The 19,865-nt window shown below is 47.4% G+C and overlaps 1 protein-coding gene across 11 annotated transcripts in view; it reads right to left on the bottom strand.

Moving 5' to 3' along the window:
- The window catches only part of CACNA2D4 (calcium voltage-gated channel auxiliary subunit alpha2delta 4), a 235,844-nt gene that overhangs the window by 168,392 nt on the left and 47,587 nt on the right, over positions 1–19,865 (bottom strand). For 8 of the 11 annotated variants that reach the window (XR_012220073.1, XR_012220074.1, XR_012220072.1 and 5 more), the window contains exons 11-26: positions 19,297–19,410; positions 16,387–16,465; positions 16,083–16,216; positions 14,495–14,572; positions 12,410–12,490; positions 12,193–12,267; positions 12,025–12,111; positions 11,282–11,353; positions 10,991–11,052; positions 10,783–10,850; positions 10,143–10,188; positions 9,964–10,061; positions 5,094–5,187; positions 4,861–4,953; positions 4,489–4,616; positions 4,036–4,110 (exon numbers count right to left, since the gene is read on the bottom strand). Coding sequence is in view for 8 of the 11 variants with exons in the window: in XM_073544132.1 (XP_073400233.1) it covers positions 4,036–4,110; positions 4,489–4,616; positions 4,861–4,953; positions 5,094–5,187; positions 9,964–10,061; positions 10,143–10,188; positions 10,783–10,850; positions 10,991–11,052; positions 11,282–11,353; positions 12,025–12,111; positions 12,193–12,267; positions 12,410–12,490; positions 14,495–14,572; positions 16,083–16,216; positions 16,387–16,465; positions 19,297–19,410 (1,384 nt within the window). In the remaining 3 variants the exon portion in view is untranslated. The remainder of the gene's footprint in view (positions 1–4,035; positions 4,111–4,488; positions 4,617–4,860; positions 4,954–5,093; positions 5,188–9,963; positions 10,062–10,142; positions 10,189–10,782; positions 10,851–10,990; positions 11,053–11,281; positions 11,354–12,024; positions 12,112–12,192; positions 12,268–12,409; positions 12,491–14,494; positions 14,573–16,082; positions 16,217–16,386; positions 16,466–19,296; positions 19,411–19,865) is intronic. The other 3 variants (XM_073544135.1, XM_073544139.1, XM_073544141.1) reach the window with 1 other exon arrangement.

Here is a 19,865-nt window from a genome sequence, read left to right as displayed (position 1 = left end):
TGGCGGATATGTATGATGGGTATATGGGCACGGGACTATGGGATGGAGGATGTGTGATGGGTATATGGGCACGGGACTATGGGATGGCGGATGTGTATGATGGGTATATGGGCACGGGACTATGAGATGGCGCATATGTATGATGGGTATATGGGCACGGGACTATGGGATGGAGGATGTGTGATGGGTATATGGGCATGGGACTATGGGATGGAGGATATGTATGATGGGTATATGGGCACGGGACTATGAGATGGAGGATGTGTGATGGGTATATGGGCACGGGACTATGGGATGGAGGATGTATGATGGGTATATGGGCACGGGACTATGAGATGGCGGATATGTATATGGGCACGGGACTATGGGATGGAGGATATGTATGATGGGTATATGGACACGGGACTATGGGATGGCGGATATGTATATGGGCACTGGACTATGGGATGGAGGATATGTATGATGGGTATATGGACACGGGACTATGGGATGGCGGATATGTATATGGGCACGGGACTATGGGATGGAGGATGTATGATGGGTATATGGGCACGGGACTATGAGATGGCGGATATGTATGATGGGTATATGGGCACGGGACTATGGGATGGAGGATGTGTGATGGGTATATGGGCACGGAACTATGGGATGGCGGATATGTATGATGGGTATATGGGCACGGGACTATGAGATGGCGGATATGTATGATGGGTATATGGGCACGGGACTATGGGATGGAGGATATGTATGATGGGTATATGGGCACGGGACTATGGGATGGAGGATATGTATGATGGGTATATGGGCACGGGACTATGGGATGGAGGATATGTATGATGGGTATATGGACACGGGACTATGGGATGGCGGATATGTATATGGGCACGGGACTATGGGATGGCGGATATGTATATGGGCACGGGACTATGGGATGGAGGATATGTATGATGGGTATATGGACACGGGACTATGGGATGGCGGATATGTATATGGGCACGGGACTATGGGATGGAGGATATGTATGATGGGTATATGGACACGGGACTATGGGATGGCGGATATGTATATGGGCACGGGACTATGGGATGGAGGATGTATGATGGGTATATGGGCACGGGACTATGAGATGGCGGATATGTATGATGGGTATATGGGCACGGGACTATGGGATGGAGGATGTGTGATGGGTATATGGGCACGGGACTATGGGATGGCGGATGTGTATGATGGGTATATGGGCACGGGACTATGAGATGGCGGATATGTATGATGGGTATATGGGCACGGGACTATGGGATGGAGGATGTGTGATGGGTATATGGGCATGGGACTATGGGATGGAGGATATGTATGATGGGTATATGGGCACGGGACTATGGGATGGAGGATGTGTGATGGGTATATGGGCACGGGACTATGGGATGGCGGATATGTATGATGGGTATATGGGCACGAGACTATGGGATGGCGGATATGTATGATGGGTATATGGGCACGGGACTATGGGATGGAGGATATGTATGATGGGTATATGGGCACGAGACTATGGGATGGAGAATATGTATGATGGGTATATGGGCACGGGACTATGGGATGGCGGATATGTATGATGGGTATATGGGCACGGGACTATGGGATGGAGGATATGTATGATGGGTATATGGGCACGAGACTATGGGATGGAGGATATGTATGATGGGTATATGGGCACGGGACTATGGGATGGAGGATATGTATGATGGGTATATGGGCACGGGACTATGGGATGGAGGATATGTATGATGGGTATATAGGCATGGGACTATGGGATGGCAGATATGTATGATGGGTATATGGGCACGGGACTATGGGATGGAGGATATGTATGATGGGTATATAGGCACTCGACTATGGGATGGAGGATGTGTATGACGGGTATATGGGCATGGGCCTATGGGATCGTGGATATGTATGATGGGTATATGGGCACGGGACTATGAGATGAAGGATGTATGATGGGTATATGGGCACTCGACTATGGGATGGAGGATATGTATGATGGGTATATGGGCACGGGTCTATGGGATCGTGGATATGTATGATGGGTATATGGGCACGGGACTATGGGATGGAGGATAATTATAATTTGCTATAACTAACCACAGTTAGTTACTATGCCCGGGCAGCGCCGGGCTCTTCAGCTAGTATATATATATATACACACACACACACACAGGTGCACTTACTGTTCCGGACTCTCCCCATGTTATGTCCCTCACCCGGCATGGAGGGGTTCAGCAGAGGTCAGGACTGCCGATGGTGGGATGTATGGGATGACTTATCCCCCGCTGTCAATCATATGAATATTACAGAATCCAGTCTTCAATGCCAAGTAGTCTGTAATACCCGTTATAATCTCCAGGTGAGGATACAGCCTCCCTTATAATACACAATCTTTGATAATGGCGGCGTATACCAGCGATGCAGCCCCCGTCCCTATTTTTGTGCTCTGCTTGTGTATTATAACATGAAGCTGGCGGATGCTGACGGCTCGGGCCGGACGTGTCTTATATACAGGATGTCATTATATCCTGGCACTTTATCGCAGGTCACATGATCCCTAGATTGGGACGATCCTGGCGGCCGTGTTGGTTGTCACCCCCCTTTATTTTTTTTTTATTTGTTTTACTACCTGGAAACTGTCAACAAGCTGGCTGACTGCTGGTGACGGATCTTGTAGTGCTCATTATCTAGCCCTTTAGCCAGGTAATAGCTAGTAATTAATGTATCATCACTGGGACCCCCGCAGATCACACGAATGAGGGTCCTAAAGGCCCCTGTGTGAATAGAGCAGTAATGAGCACGTGCGACCACCGTCTGCCGCACGTGCTCACTACTGCCCAATCACACAGGACCCCCATATTCAGGATTTATAAGGACCCCCGTACTCAGGATGATTAGGGTCTCAGAAGCCGGACCCCAAGTTATGGGTCAACGCTTCATAAGAACAACAGAGTGGCTAAAAAGAAACATAAATTATCAGATCCATCAACAGCAGCGTGTTGGCAGGTTATGTAAACCATAATCAATTGTATCAGGTCCGTCAACAGCAGCCTTTCAGCAGTTTTCACGTCACAAAAATATAAAAATTCTAAAACATAGAGACCTCAATAATAAAGGCGGATGTCTCCACGGGTTCCTCAATCTCATGACTAATTAATGGCACAAAATATATAAAAAAGAAATAAACCTGGGCACATGGCGGGTGCAATAAATACATGTGGCAGCTGCTCCTGTCGAGTCGCACCTGAAAGCCGATTTACGTTCTCTTCAAAGGACGCGTTTGAGAAGCGTGACGGCCCCTAATTACCGCCATGTACAGGTTTGTTCCCCGTCAGGAACGGCAAAAAAAGGAGAAATGACTGATAAGCAGGGAAGGAAGAAGGAATCTCCGCCATCGAATACAGCACAGACCGCGCAGAACGGAAAACTGCAAAGACTGCACCGGGGGCCGATCAAGGGGCGGAAGTGTCCATGGTCAGGCAGCACTAACTCCCCCCCCCCCTAAAAAAAAAAAAATGTATATATTTTTTTCTTAACTCAAAAGAAAGGCCGAAGACTGTCGGAGCATTTTTCAAGATACAGCTCGAAACGCGTCAGTCAATAATAAACAGATTTTTATATTATTATTATTGATTTTGAGGGTGAGGAGGGTCTTTTATCATTCCCTTTATCCAGAGGTAATTTAGTAGGTGTTTTTGCGCCCCCTAGTCCAGTTTTGATAAGATATCTCGGGTGATTTAATTCTAGACGATGTTTGGAAAAATCAGTATTAATTAGGGTTAGGAGGACAGACCCCCTCGAAGGGCGAATGTAATCTGCCAGGCATCGGCCATGATGATGGGCAGCGGGGAGGATGCCGCCTATGAGTGAGCAGTATGGCATAATGGGAGGTGGGGGGGGGTCGGTGGTATGAAAATGGCAGCGCTAGGGTCTGAATGGGTAAAGATGGCACTAAAGGCCTTTGAATGGGCCTCGTAAGTGATATTCAGGTACCCTCTGGGGTCCGCTCTTCCCATCCGCGCAGCTGGATGGCGGGATCTGCGATGTCGTTGTCCCTAGGATTATGATCTGTAAGAAGGGAATTTGAGGGAGGTGACACAAAATAAAAACAGAACTGAAATATACCCCACTATGGAAATAGAAGAGCGGCCATATAGATGAAAAAAAAAAATACATAGCGGAGAAAAATGGCTGAAATAGTAGAGAAAATGAAGGGTGTAGTACACGTTACTGCCTGCAGATGGCGCAGGCTTTACCATGAGAGTTTCACGTCTTCATGCTGCCACCTGGAGGCAGTCAGGATGAACTACAATCAGCTAAAATCCACACTCTTAATAAAAAAATGAGGAGCATACGAGAGATAATACGAGGATTTATGACCCAGCGCTAATCTGTATGCGCCTGCCAGCGGCAGCCGCCGGCCACCACTTCTCTACCACACCGTACCTGGGCTGTCCTCTGTAGGCACGTGATACACAAAGCTGCCCGGGGGGTGTTCTGCAGCTCTTCTGTACCACAGGGGGAAATGGTCCATAGTGAAAATACTCTCCTTCTCGTCATAACGCAAGAACTTCCTAAAGGACAAAGGGAAATCTCATGTGTGAGGGAGACAGCGACCAGCAGAGGCGCAGACTGCTGCATTATGTATATATATATAATCCACAACTCTGATTTATCCACAGAGGGAAATTTTTGAAACTTTTGTTCCCCAGCAGTTTCCACTAGTCAACACTAGATGGCGATGTTGTCAATGAAATTACAGAAATCCACCAGGGGGCGCTCTCCATCATGAAGTTGGGCCCTTGTAGTGTAACTCACTTGTTTGACATCTGCTCGGGGCCCACAAATAGGTTTTTGCGGATGAGTCCAGCGCGGGTTCCCAGGAAGGAGATCTCTATCCCGTCATACTCTCTAAAGGGGAAGAGAACACAAGTGGCAGAAGATCAGCCTGAGCCCAGCAGCAACAAGTAGAGGAAGACGTGTGAGGCTTTATCAAGGGTGCAAGGAAGGAAAGGAGTCACAGAGTCTCCGACTTATATTCTTCTACCAACCTGGACATATTGAGGGCAAGCTGAGTCCAGTAAGCTTCCATAGGAGCAGTCACCACCGCGTCAAACAGGACTTCCTTCACCAGCTCCTCATCGCCTGAAAATAAAGAAACGTTACAATATTTATACTGAACAGATCCTCCAGAGCGGCGCTCACTATTCTGCTGGTGCAGTCACTGTGTACATACATTACATTACTGATCCTGAGTTACATCCTGTATTATACTCCAGAGCTGCACTCACTATTCTGCTGGTGCAGTCACTGTGTACATACATTACATTACTGATCCTGAGTTACATTCTGTATTATAATCCAGAGCTGCACTCACTATTCTGCTGGTGCAGTCACTGTGTACATACATTACATTACTGATCTTGAGTTACATCCTGTATTATACTCCAGAGCTGCACTCACTATTCTGCGGGTGCAGTCACTGTGTACATACATTACATTACTGATCCTGAGTTACATCCTGTATTATACTCCAGAGCTGCACTCACTATTCTGCTGGTGCAGTCACTGTGTACATACATTACATTACTGATCCTGAGTTACATTCTGTATTATACTCCAGAGCTGCACTCACTATTCTGCGGGTGCAGTCACTGTGTACATACATTACATTACTGATCCTGAGTTACATCCTGTATTATACTCCAGAGCTGCACTCACTATTCTGCTGGTGCAGTCACTGTGTACATACATTACTGATCCTGAGTTACATCCTGTATTATACTCCAGAGCTGCACTCACTATTCTGCGGGTGCAGTCACTGTGTACATACATTACATTACTGATCCTGAGTTACATCCTGTATTATACTCCAGAGCTGCACTCACTATTCTGCTGGTGCAGTCACTGTGTACATACATTACATTACTGATCCTGAGTTACATTCTGTATTATACTCCAGAGCTGCACTCACTATTCTGCTGGTGCAGTCACTGTGTACATACATTACATTACTGATCTTGAGTTACATCCTGTATTATACTCCAGAGCTGCACTCACTATTCTGCGGGTGCAGTCACTGTGTACATACATTACATTACTGATCCTGAGTAACATCCTGTATTATACTCCAGAGCTGCACTCACTATTCTGCTGGTGCAGTCACTGTGTACATACATTACATTACTGATCCTGAGTTACATCCTGTATTATACTCCAGAGCTGCATTCACTATTCTGCTGGTGCAGTCACTGTGTACATACATTACATTACTGATCCTGAGTTACATCCTGTATTATACTCCAGAGCTGCACTCACTATTCTGCGGGTGCAGTCACTGTGTACATACATTACATTACTGATCCTGAGTTACATCCTGTATTATACTCCAGAGCTGCACTCACTATTCTGCGGGTGCAGTCACTGTGTACATACATTACATTACTGATCCTGAGTTACATCCTGTATTATACTCCAGAGCTGCACTCACTATTCTGCTGGTGCAGTCACTGTGTACATACATTACATTACTGATCCTGAGTTACATCCTGTATTATACCCCAGAGCTGCACTCACTATTCTGCTGGTGCAATCACTGTGTACATACATTACATTACTGATCCTGAGTTACATCCTGTATTATACTCCAGAGCTGCACTCACTATTCTGCGGGTGCAGTCACTGTGTACATACATTACATTACTGATCCTGAGTTACATCCTGTATTATACTCCAGAGCTGCACTCACTATTCTGCTGCTGCAGACACTATGTATATAATTACATTACTGATCCTGAGCTACCTCCTGTATTATACTCCAGAGCTGCACTCACTATTCTGCTGGTGCAGTCACTGTGTACATACATTACATTACTGATCCTGAGTTACATCCTGTATTATACCCCAGAGCTGCACTCACTATTCTGCTGGTGCAGTCACTGTGTACATACATTACATTACTGATCCTGAGTTACATCCTGTATTATACCCCAGAGCTGCACTCACTATTCTGCTGGTGCAGTCACTGTGTACATACATTACATTACTGATCCCGAGTTACATCCTGTATTATACCTCAGAGCTGCACTCACTATTCTGCTGGTGCAGTCACTGTGTACATACGTTACATTACTGATCCCGAGTTACATCCTGTATTATACCCCAGAGCTGCGCTCACTATTCTGCTGGTGCAGTCACTGTGTACATACATTACATTACTGATCCTGAGTTACATCCTGTATTATACTCCAGAGCTGCACTCACTATTCTGCTGGTGCAATCACTGTGTACATACATTACATTACTGATCCTGAGTTACATCCTGTATTATACCCCAGAGCTGCACTCACTATTCTGCTGGTGCAGTCACTGTGTACATACATTACATTACTGATCCCGAGTTACATCCTGTATTATACTCCAGAGCTGCACTCACTATTCTGCGGGTGCAGTCACTGTGTACATACATTACATTACTGATCCTGAGTTACATCCTGTATTATACTCCAGAGCTGCACTCACTATTCTGCGGGTGCAGTCACTGTGTACATACATTACATTACTGATCCTGAGTTACATCCTGTATTATACTCCAGAGCTGCACTCACTATTCTGCTGGTGCAATCACTGTGTACATACATTACATTACTGATCCTGAGTTACACCCTGTATTATAGTCCAGAGCTGCACTCACTATTCTGCTGGTGCAGTCACTGTGTACATACATTACATTACTGATCCTGAGTTACATCCTGTATTATACTCCAGAGCTGCACTCACTATTCTCCTGGTGCAGTCACTGTGTACATACATTACATTACTGATCCTGAGTTACATCCTGTATTATACTCCAGAGCTGCACTCACTATTCTCCTGGTGCAGTCACTGTGTACATACATTACTGATCCTGAGTTACATCCTGTATTATACTCCAGAGCTGCACTCACTATTCTGCTGGTGCAGTCACTGTGTACATACATTACATTACTGATCCTGAGTTACATCCTGTATTATACTCCAGAGCTGCACTCACTATTCTGCTGGTGCAGTCACTGTGTACATACATTACATTACTGATCCTGAGTTACATCCTGTATTATACTCCAGAGCTGCACTCACTATTCTGCGGGTGCAGTCACTGTGTACATACATTACATTACTGATCCTGAGTTACATCCTGTATTATACTCCAGAGCTGCACTCACTATTCTGCTGGTGCAGTCACTGTGTACATACATTACATTACTGATCCTGAGTTACATCCTGTATTATACTCCAGAGCTGCACTCACTATTCTGCTGGTGCAGTCACTGTGTACATACATTACATTACTGATCCTGAGTTACATCCTGTATTATACCCCAGAGCTGCATTCACTATTCTGCTGGTGCAGTCACTGTGTACATACATTACATTACTGATCCTGAGTTACATCCTGTATTATACTCCAGAGCTGCACTCACTATTCTGCTGGTGCAGTCACTGTGTACATACATTACATTACTGATCCTGAGTTACATCCTGTATTATACTCCAGAGCTGCACTCACTATTCTGCTGGTGCAGTCACTGTGTACATACATTACATTACTGATCCTGAGTTACATCCTGTATTATACCCCAGAGCTGCATTCACTATTCTGCGGGTGCAGTCACTGTGTACATACATTACATTACTGATCCTGAGTTACATCCTGTATTATACCCCAGAGCTGCACTCACTATTCTGCTGGTGCAGTCACTGTGTACATACATTACTGATCCGGAGTTATATCCTTTATTATACCCCAGAGCTGCACTCACTATTCTGTGGGTGCAGTCACTGTGTACATACATTACATTACTGATCCTGAGTTACATCCTGTATTATACTCCAGAGCTGCACTCACTATTCTGCTGGTGCAGTCACTGTATACATACATTACATTACTGATCCTGAGTTACATCCTGTATTATACCCCAGAGCTGCACTCACTATTCTGCTGGTGCAATCACTGTGTACATACATTACATTACTGATCCTGAGTTACATCCTGTATTATACTCCAGAGCTGCACTCACTATTCTGCGGGTGCAGTCACTGTGTACATACATTACTGATCCTGAGTTACATCCTGTATTATACTCCAGAGCTGCACTCACTATTCTGCTGGTGCAGTCACTGTGTACATACATTACTGATACTGAGTTACATCCTGTATTATACCCAAGAGCTGCACTCACTATTCTTCGGGTGCAGTCACTGTGTACATACATTACATTACTGATCCTGGTCACATCCTGTATTATACTCCAGAGCTGCACTCACTATTCTTCGGGTGCAGTCACTGTGTACATACATTACATTACTGATCCTGAGTTACATCCTGTATTATACTCCAGAGCTGCGCTCACTATTCTGCTGGTGCAGTCACTGTACATACATTACATTACTGATCCTGGTCACATCCTGTATTATACTCCAGAGCTGCACTCACTATTCTGCTGGTGCAGTCACTGTGTACATACATTACATTACTGATCCTGAGTCACATCCTGTATTATACTCCAGAGCTGCACTCACTATTCTGCTGGTGCAGTCACTTTGTACATACATTACATTACTGATCCCGAGTTACATCCTGTATTATACCTCAGAGCTGCACTCACTATTCTGCTGGTGCAGTCACTGTCTACATACATTACTGTTCCGGAGTTACATCCTGTATTATACCCCAGAGCTGCACTCACTATTCTGCTGGTGCAGTCACTGTGTACATACATTACATTACTGATCCTGAGTTACATCCTGTATTATACCCCAGAGCTGCACTCACTATTCTGCTGCAGCACCCTGATTGTCTAGTAATGGTGTTTCCTAACTCTTGTGTCCCTCGTGCAGGTGACGGGGACGTGCGGAGGTAGTGATGATGGCGGCACTCACACTCCAGGTCGGGCTCCTCTCCGGTCAGGAAGCGGGTGACGGCCTCCAGCTGGTTGAGCTTGCGGTGGTCGGGGTCTATGTCTGTGATGCAGTATATCCTGGGGGTGAGAGCACAGTCACGTGTTACCCATGCGGTGGGTGCGGGGCCCCTACATGCAGTGCCGGTTCTAATCTCTCACCATTCATTGGCCACACTGAGGTCCGGATGCAGCAGGTCGTGAAGTCCTGGAAAATACCAATATGAGCATAAAACAGTCCAATTTTTTACCGCCCCCTAAGTACGATCCATCTATCGCTCCTTTAAGGCTCCAGAATGGCGCCCCCTGCTGGTGCGGGTACCCTTGAGGCAGTGACACAGTCAGGCCTCTTCCCCCTCACCTGCCTGATACCCCTTAAGTGCCCCTGTAATTTTCTATATATATATATATATATATATATATATATATATATTTTTTTTTTTTTCCTATTCAAGTGATTTTTGTGCCTTTTTTATAACAATAGGAAAATAAAGTAAATCCACGAAAATATAAGTGCTACGTTTCTTTAGACCATTCCGTGACGGTTATTTTGACATACGACATGACCTACTTAGAGTCATTCGGAGGACTGGTCAGACCCAGCGGTATGGTCACGTGATCGCTCAGTCGGAAGTCACATGATCACAGGGACCAATGAATGACTGCGAAGGCAGAAACGGGAAAATAACTGTTTCTGCCATCATTTCTTCATAAAAACACGTTGGCGGTCAACAAGGACTTGTGTATAAGGAGAACCTGACCCTATAAATGCCATATGACGGGAGGATTTAGGGGTCCTCACCTTCTTCCATAGAAGTATTTCCTATCAGAATGTACTCTCCATGTCCGCGGGTCAGGACCACCCCCAGGCTAAGAGGGAGATAAAAAAAATCCCGTAAAATACATCTTGACCTTTCATGACCCGGAAAACGAGAACAAAGTCGTTATTTTTATTTATTTTTGTTACTGTTTTAGGAGATAATTTGAGGTCCCCTCCCCCATCTACTCACCTGAACGGGGTTTCACTGATGTCCGTGTAGAAATAGTCACTGGTCAGGAACAGGACTCGCTTCTGTAAAAGAACAAGGTCGGCCTGGTGAGAAAGCTTCTGTGTGACTGTGCGCACATTACTAGGATTAGGCTGAGTGCTGATCAGGCTGATCGCAAGAGTATTAAGCATGAAGAAGGCGGCAGACTCTAGCACCCACAAGCAGGTATGGAATGTAGAGACGGACCACTACTCCATGCAAAACTCATTTCTTAACTATTTTTTTCCTGATTGGAGGCGTCTGCACACTTACCCCTTTGTCAACGGTGACTTTCACCTCCATGCTTAGAGTTCCTGTCTCTCCGTTGATCATCGCGGTCCGGAGCTGTGTGCAAAAAGAAAATGTGAGGACATAACCTAGCTGAGCTTGCACTTTCTCAGTGCAGCAGTGCTGAGCGAGCACCTTCCCAGTACAGCAGGGCTGATCGTGCACTGCAGGGCTGAGCGTGCACCTTCCCAGTACCGGAGAGCTGAGAGTGCACTTTCCCAGTGCAGCAGAGATGACCTTGCACTTTCCTAGTACAGCAGAGCTGAGTGTACGCTTTCCCAGTACCGGAGAGCTGAGCGTGCACTTTTCCACTACAGCAGTGCTGAGTGTGCACCTTTCCTGTACAGCAGAGCTGAGCATGCACTTTCCCAGTGCAGCAGGGCTGAGGGTGCCCCTTCCCAGTACAACAGAGCTGAGCTTGCACTTTCCTAGTACAGCAGAGTTGATCGTACACTTTCCCAGTGCAGCAGAGCTGAGCTTGCACTTTCCCTGTACAGCAGAGCTGAGTGTACACTTTACCAGTACAGCAGAGCTGAGCGTGCACTTTTCCAGTACCGGAGAGCTGAGCATGCACTTTTCCAGTACAGCAGAGTTGATCGTACACTTTCCCAGTGCAGCAGAGCTGAGCGTGCGGTTTCACCAGGAAAGACGTCATTTTATAACCATACATTTAATTAATTGAACACAAAAACCTATAAAACTAACGACGCTGTGGATTTTGGACTCACGATCTCGTCTCGATCCTCCCACTCCACTTCTGAGAGATCGACACTGTTGTAATTCGGCTTTGGTTTCAGCTTCTTTCCTTCTTTGTACTATAAAAAATAACAAAAAAAAACTGACTGCTGCTCTGGATGTGACTAGAGTACAAGGCGTGATGTTACCCCAGGACTCACCAGAGGGCGCAGATCGGGGTGTGACAGTATGTAGCCGTTATTGGTGTTCAGGAAGGCATAGCCGTGCACCCCGAGCTGCGGAGACAGGACGCGGGATGTCAGGGACATTTCTCATGTGTCCTGCACTTGTGTGGAGCAATTACACAGTGTCACCACCGGGGGGCGCTGCAGGCACGTGTAATGCTGCCGGTTATGGATAGATATGGTAAGACCTCACCTTGTATCTTGGGGCCAGCTTCAACAGCTCCCGCAGGGGGACGTCAGATCCTACAACTCCCAACAGAATCCCCTCCGCTCTCTGCAGAGAAGAGACGACCGGGAGACAATTACTACATCCACTAACATCCACAGGGACAGGACCCTAGTCACAACCAGAGCAGCCTCAAATATCCAAAGGCCTTTGTTTGTGTAAGCCCCGCGTATACGCCTCACTGGGGCATGTGGAGCATCTAGATGGCTCAGAGGTGATAGCCTGAGACTGGGGGTCATCCTGGGTAAGCAAGTGGGCGGCTCTACTCCCGACTCACTGTAACCCGACGGCGAGCCACTCTACTCCGATGGCGACCCGCTCAACGCCAAGGGTGACCCGTTCTACTTCGACGGTGACCCGCTCTACCCCGAGGGCAACCCGCTCTACCTCAACGGTGAAGCGCTCTACCCCGAGGGCGAACTGCTCTACCCCGAGGGTGACCCGCTCTACCCTGAGGGCAACCCGCTCTACCTCAACGGTGAAACGCTCTACCCTGAGGGCGAACTGCTCTACCCCGAGGGCGACCCGCTCTAACCCGAGGGCGACCCGCTCTACTATGATGTCGACTCGCTCTACTATGATGTCGACTCGCTCTACTTCAATGGTGAAACACTCTACTCCGATCATCTCATCACTTCTTGACATGAAAGTCTCACACCCAACGTCTCATCCCCACTTTCCTCAGCCATCTTATCGCCTCTTTCCTTGGCCATCTCATGCAGTCTTTTCCCAGCTGTCTCATCCCCTTTTTTCACTGCCTTCTCATACTCTCTTTTCCTGGCAGTCTATTCCCCACTTTCCTTTCATCACCCTATTCCTTGGTTGCCTTGTCCCCTCTTACCCCGGCCGTCCCGTCCCCTCTGTCCCCAGCCATCCCGTCCCCTCTGTCCCCGGCCGTCCCGTCCCCCCTTTCCCCCGACCGTCTCGTCCACTCTTTCCCCCGGCCGTCTCGTCCACTCTTTCCCCCGGCCGTCTCGTCCACTCTTTCCCCCGGCCGTCTCGTCCCGGCCGTCTCGTCCCCTTTCCCCGGCCGTCTCGTCCCGTCTGTCTCGTCCCCTTTTTCCCCAGCCGGCTCGTCCCCTCTTTCCCCGGCCGTCTCGTCCCCTCTTTCCACCGGCCGTCTCGTCCCCTCTTTCCACCGGCCGTCTCGTCCCCTCTTTCCACCGGCCGTCTCGTCCCCTTTCCCCGGCCGTCTCGTCCCGTCTGTCTCGTCCCCTTTTTCCCCAGCCGGCTCGTCCCCTCTTTCCCCGGCCGTCTCGTCCCCTCTTTCCACCGGCCGTCTCGTCCCCTCTTTCCACCGGCCGTCTCGTCCCCTCTTTCCACCGGCCGTCTCGTCCCCTCTTTCCACCGGCCGGCTCGTCCCCTCTTTCCACCGGCCGGCTCGTCCCGTCTGTCTCGTCCCCTTTTTCCCCAGCCAGCTCGTCCCCTTTTTCCCCAGCCGGCTCGTCCCCTCTTTCCCCGGCCGTCTCGTCCCCTCTTTCCACCGGCCGTCTCGTCCCCTCTTTCCACCGGCCGTCTCGTCCCCTCTTTCCACCGGCCGTCTCGTCCCCTCTTTCCACCGGCCGTCTCGTCCCCTTTCCCCGGCCGTCTCGTCCCGTCTGTCTCGTCCCCTTTTTCCCCAGCCGGCTCGTCCCCTCTTTCCCCGGCCGTCTCGTCCCCTCTTTCCACCGGCCGTCTCGTCCCCTCTTTCCACCGGCCGTCTCGTCCCCTCTTTCCACCGGCCGTCTCGTCCCCTCTTTCCACCGGCCGGCTCGTCCCCTCTTTCCACCGGCCGGCTCGTCCCCTCTTTCCACCGGCCGGCTCGTCCCGTCTGTCTCGTCCCCTTTTTCCCCAGCCAGCTCGTCCCCTTTTTCCCCGGCCGGCTCGTCCCCTCTTTCCCCGATTGGCTCGTCCCCTCTTTCCACCGGCCGTCTCGTCACCTCTTTCCCCGGCCATCTCTTCCCCTCTTACCCCCGGCTGTCTCGTCCCCTCTTACCCTGGCTATCTTGTCCCTCTTTCCTTCTCCGTCTTAGTCCCTCATCATCTCATCCCCTCACTCTCGCACTCTCTTACCGTCTCATTCTTCTTGCTGAACACCGGCATGGCCACCGTGGTCATTAGCAGGAGACTCTGGGCCTGGGACGCAAAGAGCTGCGGATAGAAAGAAAAGTGTTAATCAGATGTTTGCACTCTGTGGCTCATGGCGGGTGCCAGACACTGCCCTGCCCTCCGGGTCGTGGCACAATTCCCCTTCGTGTCGCCTAACGAGCAGCTCGGATGGTCAATATTCGTAGTAAACAATGAACTTAAAAAAAAAAAAAAAATTCTAAAAGTCTTGAAACTCTCTCATATAATCTGGGCTTCATTCCTTCACCATTTTCAGGATCTCGGCTTGCAGTCAGTGAACGGAAACCTTCTAATTTCCACCATAAAGCTGGCTGCTTTCTTCGATGTGAGGGCTCTGATACATTGTATCCAGCTGGAAATCAGCGTGTGCACAATGCCAGGAGGCGGCTGGAGAGAGGTAAAGCCGTCGTGACTATAGGGGGCGCCGCAGGCAAGAACATTCAGCTACAGATTTTCTCCTTTTGATTGATATTAGTAATGATTTGCTTTGTGTCCAGTTATTGGGAGCAAAGTACAAAAGTCAACGCTGCCAATAAAAGCATCTGCCGCCTGGTTGCTGGTTGCTGGGCAGAGCCGCAGAGCTGCTTGCAGATTTCCCAGCAACTATCAGATCTTCTGGAGCACAGCCGCTGTATAATCAAACATGTCCATTGATTAAGGCCTAACTGCGTTCATCACTGCCCTCACTGGCATGACACCTGCCGGATACAGCGGGCAGCACCATCTGCCACCACCGGATACAGAGGAGGAAGCAGAGAGAAGATGAGTGACCAAACCAAGAATCCTAAATGGCAAATCTGCCCCGTCCATGCCAGAATGGAGCTCAGCACCTTAACCGTTCAGGAGCCTGGAAAAGCGGAGTGACAACCCGACCAGGGGGGGGGGCATCATGGTGGCTCAGGGTCTTCTTATGACACCATGATAAATATGATTGATGAGAGCAAATAGCTGACACGTTCACAAAACACAGAGCACACGAGCACCACGGGAGGGACGCGGGGCACCCACAACATCGATAACAGCACCCGTTACCTCTTCTGACTGCGGCAGCTGTCACACAGGATGGATGATGGGAGTTATGAAAGGAGTGTAACCATATGGAGAGGAGAAAAACGGGATGAGAAGGTAGAAGTGAGATATGGAAACAGAAGTCAGATGAATTCTTCTAATCCGGCATCTGACAATCCGGAACCCCTATATACACATCATTATGGTCTATAGTGTATATTTGTCAAAAGCAACATCTGATCTGGGGGGTCCGGTTGTCCCCCCATTTATCTCGTGCCCCAATTATATGAATGAAAAGGCACAACTGGGGGAAATGATGAGATACGGGTATATAATGGGAGAGTCGCTTCCATGTGTCGGTCTAGAAGTAACTGACATCTTATTCAGTAGCAATGTATTAGTCGGGGCGGCGATAATGAGACTGACCCCCCCGTAATACAAGACAGGTCTATTTTAATTCGATATTTCAGGGATACAAGATGTTTCTCCTTGTGGGGGAAAGCCAATGATGGAGTGATCAACCTACCGCACTGTCCATATACGCCTCCGTCCAGATGATATCGTGGTCGTGGTTGATGACCATTGGCCGGCTCAGCACATGCAGGTATTCCATCACATTCTCCTGGACATCGGCAAGTGTGCTTATCTGTGTGTAGTATCCTACAACAAAAGCATCACCGTGCATGGATAGATACAAATAAAGCTTGTTAAAACCAACCAGACACGCCATCACTGCCCCATACATAATATGTTATGGATTTGTCCTGAATCATATATATATATATATATATATATATATCCCATACATAAACAATATCCAAGTCTGATACCTTTGTTGCTACATGCGATCCATTTCACATTCTGTGCAAAAGTTACCTCTCGCCCTATAAGATACGTAAACAATCGAACCTAGGAAAAATATGAATGTATGATGTTAAAATGACAACTGGGATCAAATGAGGTCTAATCATGGCATCATACAGCAGGAATAAACTGAAATCTGAAAGGAAGGGTACCGCAATGGGCACCTAAATTGCCCCTTATGAACTTTGCTTTTGTAAATTCTTTATTTTGATATGAATGTCATTTTTTCTATAAGAAGCTTAGTCTATTATGAGCTCATTTTCTGCTCCACCAGTTGAGAGTTCCCTTTCCGTTCTCCCTCTGGTGGTGACAGGAGGTAGTGAGGTTGGTTTAAGTGGTAGTGATCTGCCACCTGGTGAGGAAGATAATGATTGGATCTCTGGCGTATCAGACTGGATATAAGACAGCCGACACCCTATCCAGGTGCTGGTGATTCAGTCTGCTTCTCAGGTCTAGGACTCAGCTCTGTTCCAGTCTTTGCAAGATAAGCTTGTTTTTTGATAATGTTCACACTTGCTCGTGTTGGTCTTTTCAGTTTTTTGTGTGGTCAGCCAGCCAGGCTGGGCTGTGCTGAATTTCCACTCTTATTTGCCAAATTGCCTTTTTTTTGTCCCTTATTAGATTGGTCTCTTTTTGCTCTGTCTCAGAATATTTCAGAGTGCTGATATAGTGGGAGAAGTCTAGTGACATCAGGGTTAATTTTGCTATCAGTTGTGTTGGACATTTTGTAGGGTTTTTTGGCAGACTGCAGACAGTGTCTTTCCTTTCCTGTCCTTTCTAGTTAGTCGGGCCCCATCGTTTGCTCAGCCTATTTTCCTGCCTTGGTTTGTGTTTTCATCTTTTTTCACCGTCAATACTTGTGGGGGGCTGTCTCTCCTTTGGGGTCTGCTCTGGGGCAGTTAGTTTTCCTTTTTTCCTGCTTTAGGCTTATCTAGTTCTCCGGTTGTGACGAGGCGTCTAGGACCACCGTAGGAACACTCCACGACTGCTGCTAGTTGTGTGTTAGGATCAGGGGTCTGCAGTCTGCATAGTTACCAACCTCTTTGGTTTTCTGAGACTTGTATTGTTTTTTATTTCCTCCTCGGCTACCCGTTCATAACATTAGTCTATGATGTTATAGATTTATGAGAAGTCACTCAGGAAATATTCACAATATTCACAGTCTCTATGATATCCAATTAGGTCCATATATATTTGGACAGAGACAACATTTTTCTAATTTTGGTTCTAGACATTACCACAATGAATTTTAAACAAAACAATTCAGATGCAGTTGAAGTTCAGACTTTCAGCTTTCATTTGAGGGTGTCCACATTAAAATTGGATGAAGGGTTTAGGAGTTTCAGCTCCTTAACATGTGCCACGCTGTTTTTTTAAAGGGACCAAAAGTAATTGGACAGAATAATTGTAAATAAAATGTTTATTTCTAGTACTTGGCTGAAAACCCTTTGTTGGCAATGACTGCCTGAAGTCTTGCACTCATGGACATCACCAGACGCTGTGTTTCCTCCTTTTTGATGCTCTGCCAGGCCTTCACTGCGGTGGTTTTCAGTTGCTGTTTGTTTGTGGGCCTTTCTGTCTGAAGTTTAGTCTTTAACAAGTGAAATGCATGCTCAATTGGGTTGAGATCGGGTGACTGACTTGGCCATTCAAGAATATTCCACTTCTTTGCTTTAATAAACTCCTGGGTTGCTTTGGCTTTATGTTTTGGGTCATTGTCCATCTGTAGAATGAAACGACGACCAATCAGTTTGGCAGCATTTGGCTGGGTCTGAGCACACAGTATGGCTCTGAATAGCTCAGAATTCATTCGGCTGCTTCTGTCCTGTGTCACATCAATAAACACTAGTGACCCAGTGCCACTGGCCGCCATGCATGCCCAAGCCATCACACTGCCTCCGCCGTGTCTTACAGATGATGTGGTATGCTTTGGATCATGAGCTGTACCACGCCTTCGCCATACTCTTTCCATCATTCTGGTAGAGGTTGGTCTTGGTTTCATCTGTCCATAGAATGTTCCAGAACTGTGCTGGCTTTTTTAGATGTTTTTTAGCAGAGTCCAGTCTAGCCTTTTGATTCTTGATGCTTATGAGTGGCTTGCACCGTGCAGTGAACCCTCTGTATTTACTTTCATGCAGTCTTCTCTTTATGGTAGATTTGGATATTGATACGCCTGCCTCCTGGAGAGTGTTGGTCACTTGGTTGGCTGGTGTGAAGGGGTTTCTCTTCACCATGGAGACTATTCTGCGATCATCCACCACTGTTGTCTTCCGTGGGCTCCCAGGTCTTTTTGCATTGATGAGGTCACCAGTGCTTTCTTTCTTTCTCAGGATGTACCAAACTGTAGATTTTGCCACTCCTAATGTTGTAGCAATTTCTCGGATGGGTTTTTTCTGTTTTTGCAGCTTAAGGATGGCTTGTTTCACCTGCATGGAGAGCTCCTTTGACCGCATGTTTCCTTCACAACAAAACCATCCAAATGCAAGCACCACACCTCAAATCAACTCCAGGCCTTTTATCTGCTTAATTGAGAATGACATAACGAAGGGATTGCCCACACCTGTCCATGAAATAGCCTAGGAGTCAATTGTCCAATTACTTTTGGTCCCTTTAAAAACAGGGTGGCACATGTTAAGGAGCTGAAACTCCTAAACCCTTCATCCAATTTTAATGTGGACACCCTCAAATGAAAGCTGAAAGTCTGAACTTCAACTGCATCTGAATGGTTTTGTTTAAAATTCATTGTGGTAATGTCTACAACCAAAATTAGAAAAATGTTGTCTCTGTCCAAATATATATGGACCTAACTGTATATGCGTTTAACCGAACAAATAAGAAATGTATGACAAAAGTGGATAATAAGATATAAATTGTACCTTTTTATCAGGCCAATTGTATTTTTCAAACACTTGTTCATAATCTTCTACTGCTCCATCAGTAATTAGCATGATCGCCTGGTTACAAAGACCGCCCTGACCAGCCTCTCGGAACTAGAGGGAAAAAAAAAAAAAGAGACATTTTTTGTGCTGCTTCGGACAGAAAGAGCATTCCACTTGGACCTCAAATGATTCAGAGAAAGAAGAGAATGACGACCCTTTGGCATTGAAACTGCACTTAGGCCGGGGTCACACATGCGAGAAACTCGCACGAGTCTCGCACCTCAATACCCGGCACTGCCGCCGGCACTCTTTCCGGAGAGAGCATCTGCATAGAAATACATGCAGCTGCACACTCCAGTCCCGAGTGCCGGCGGCAGTGCCAGGTATTGAGGTGCGAGACTCGTGCGAGTTTCTCACAAGTGTGACCCCGGCCTTAGAGGGAATCACCTCGGCAAAAAATGTCAGGGATCCTGTTCTGTGGTCAGAAACCCACCTGACCGCTAATTACAATCTCATGCATGCACCGCCTCCTCTCCACTGAGGTCTACCAGCACCAGTAGACAGGA

The sequence above is a fragment of the Dendrobates tinctorius genome, unplaced genomic scaffold, assembly GCF_039654945.1.
Source record: "Dendrobates tinctorius isolate UK_male_01 unplaced genomic scaffold, ASM3965494v1 ptg000136l, whole genome shotgun sequence".
NCBI lineage: Eukaryota > Metazoa > Chordata > Amphibia > Anura > Dendrobatidae > Dendrobates > Dendrobates tinctorius.
The sequence above is the reverse complement of the archived record's forward strand: the minus strand, read 5'-3'. Positions and strand labels throughout refer to the sequence as shown.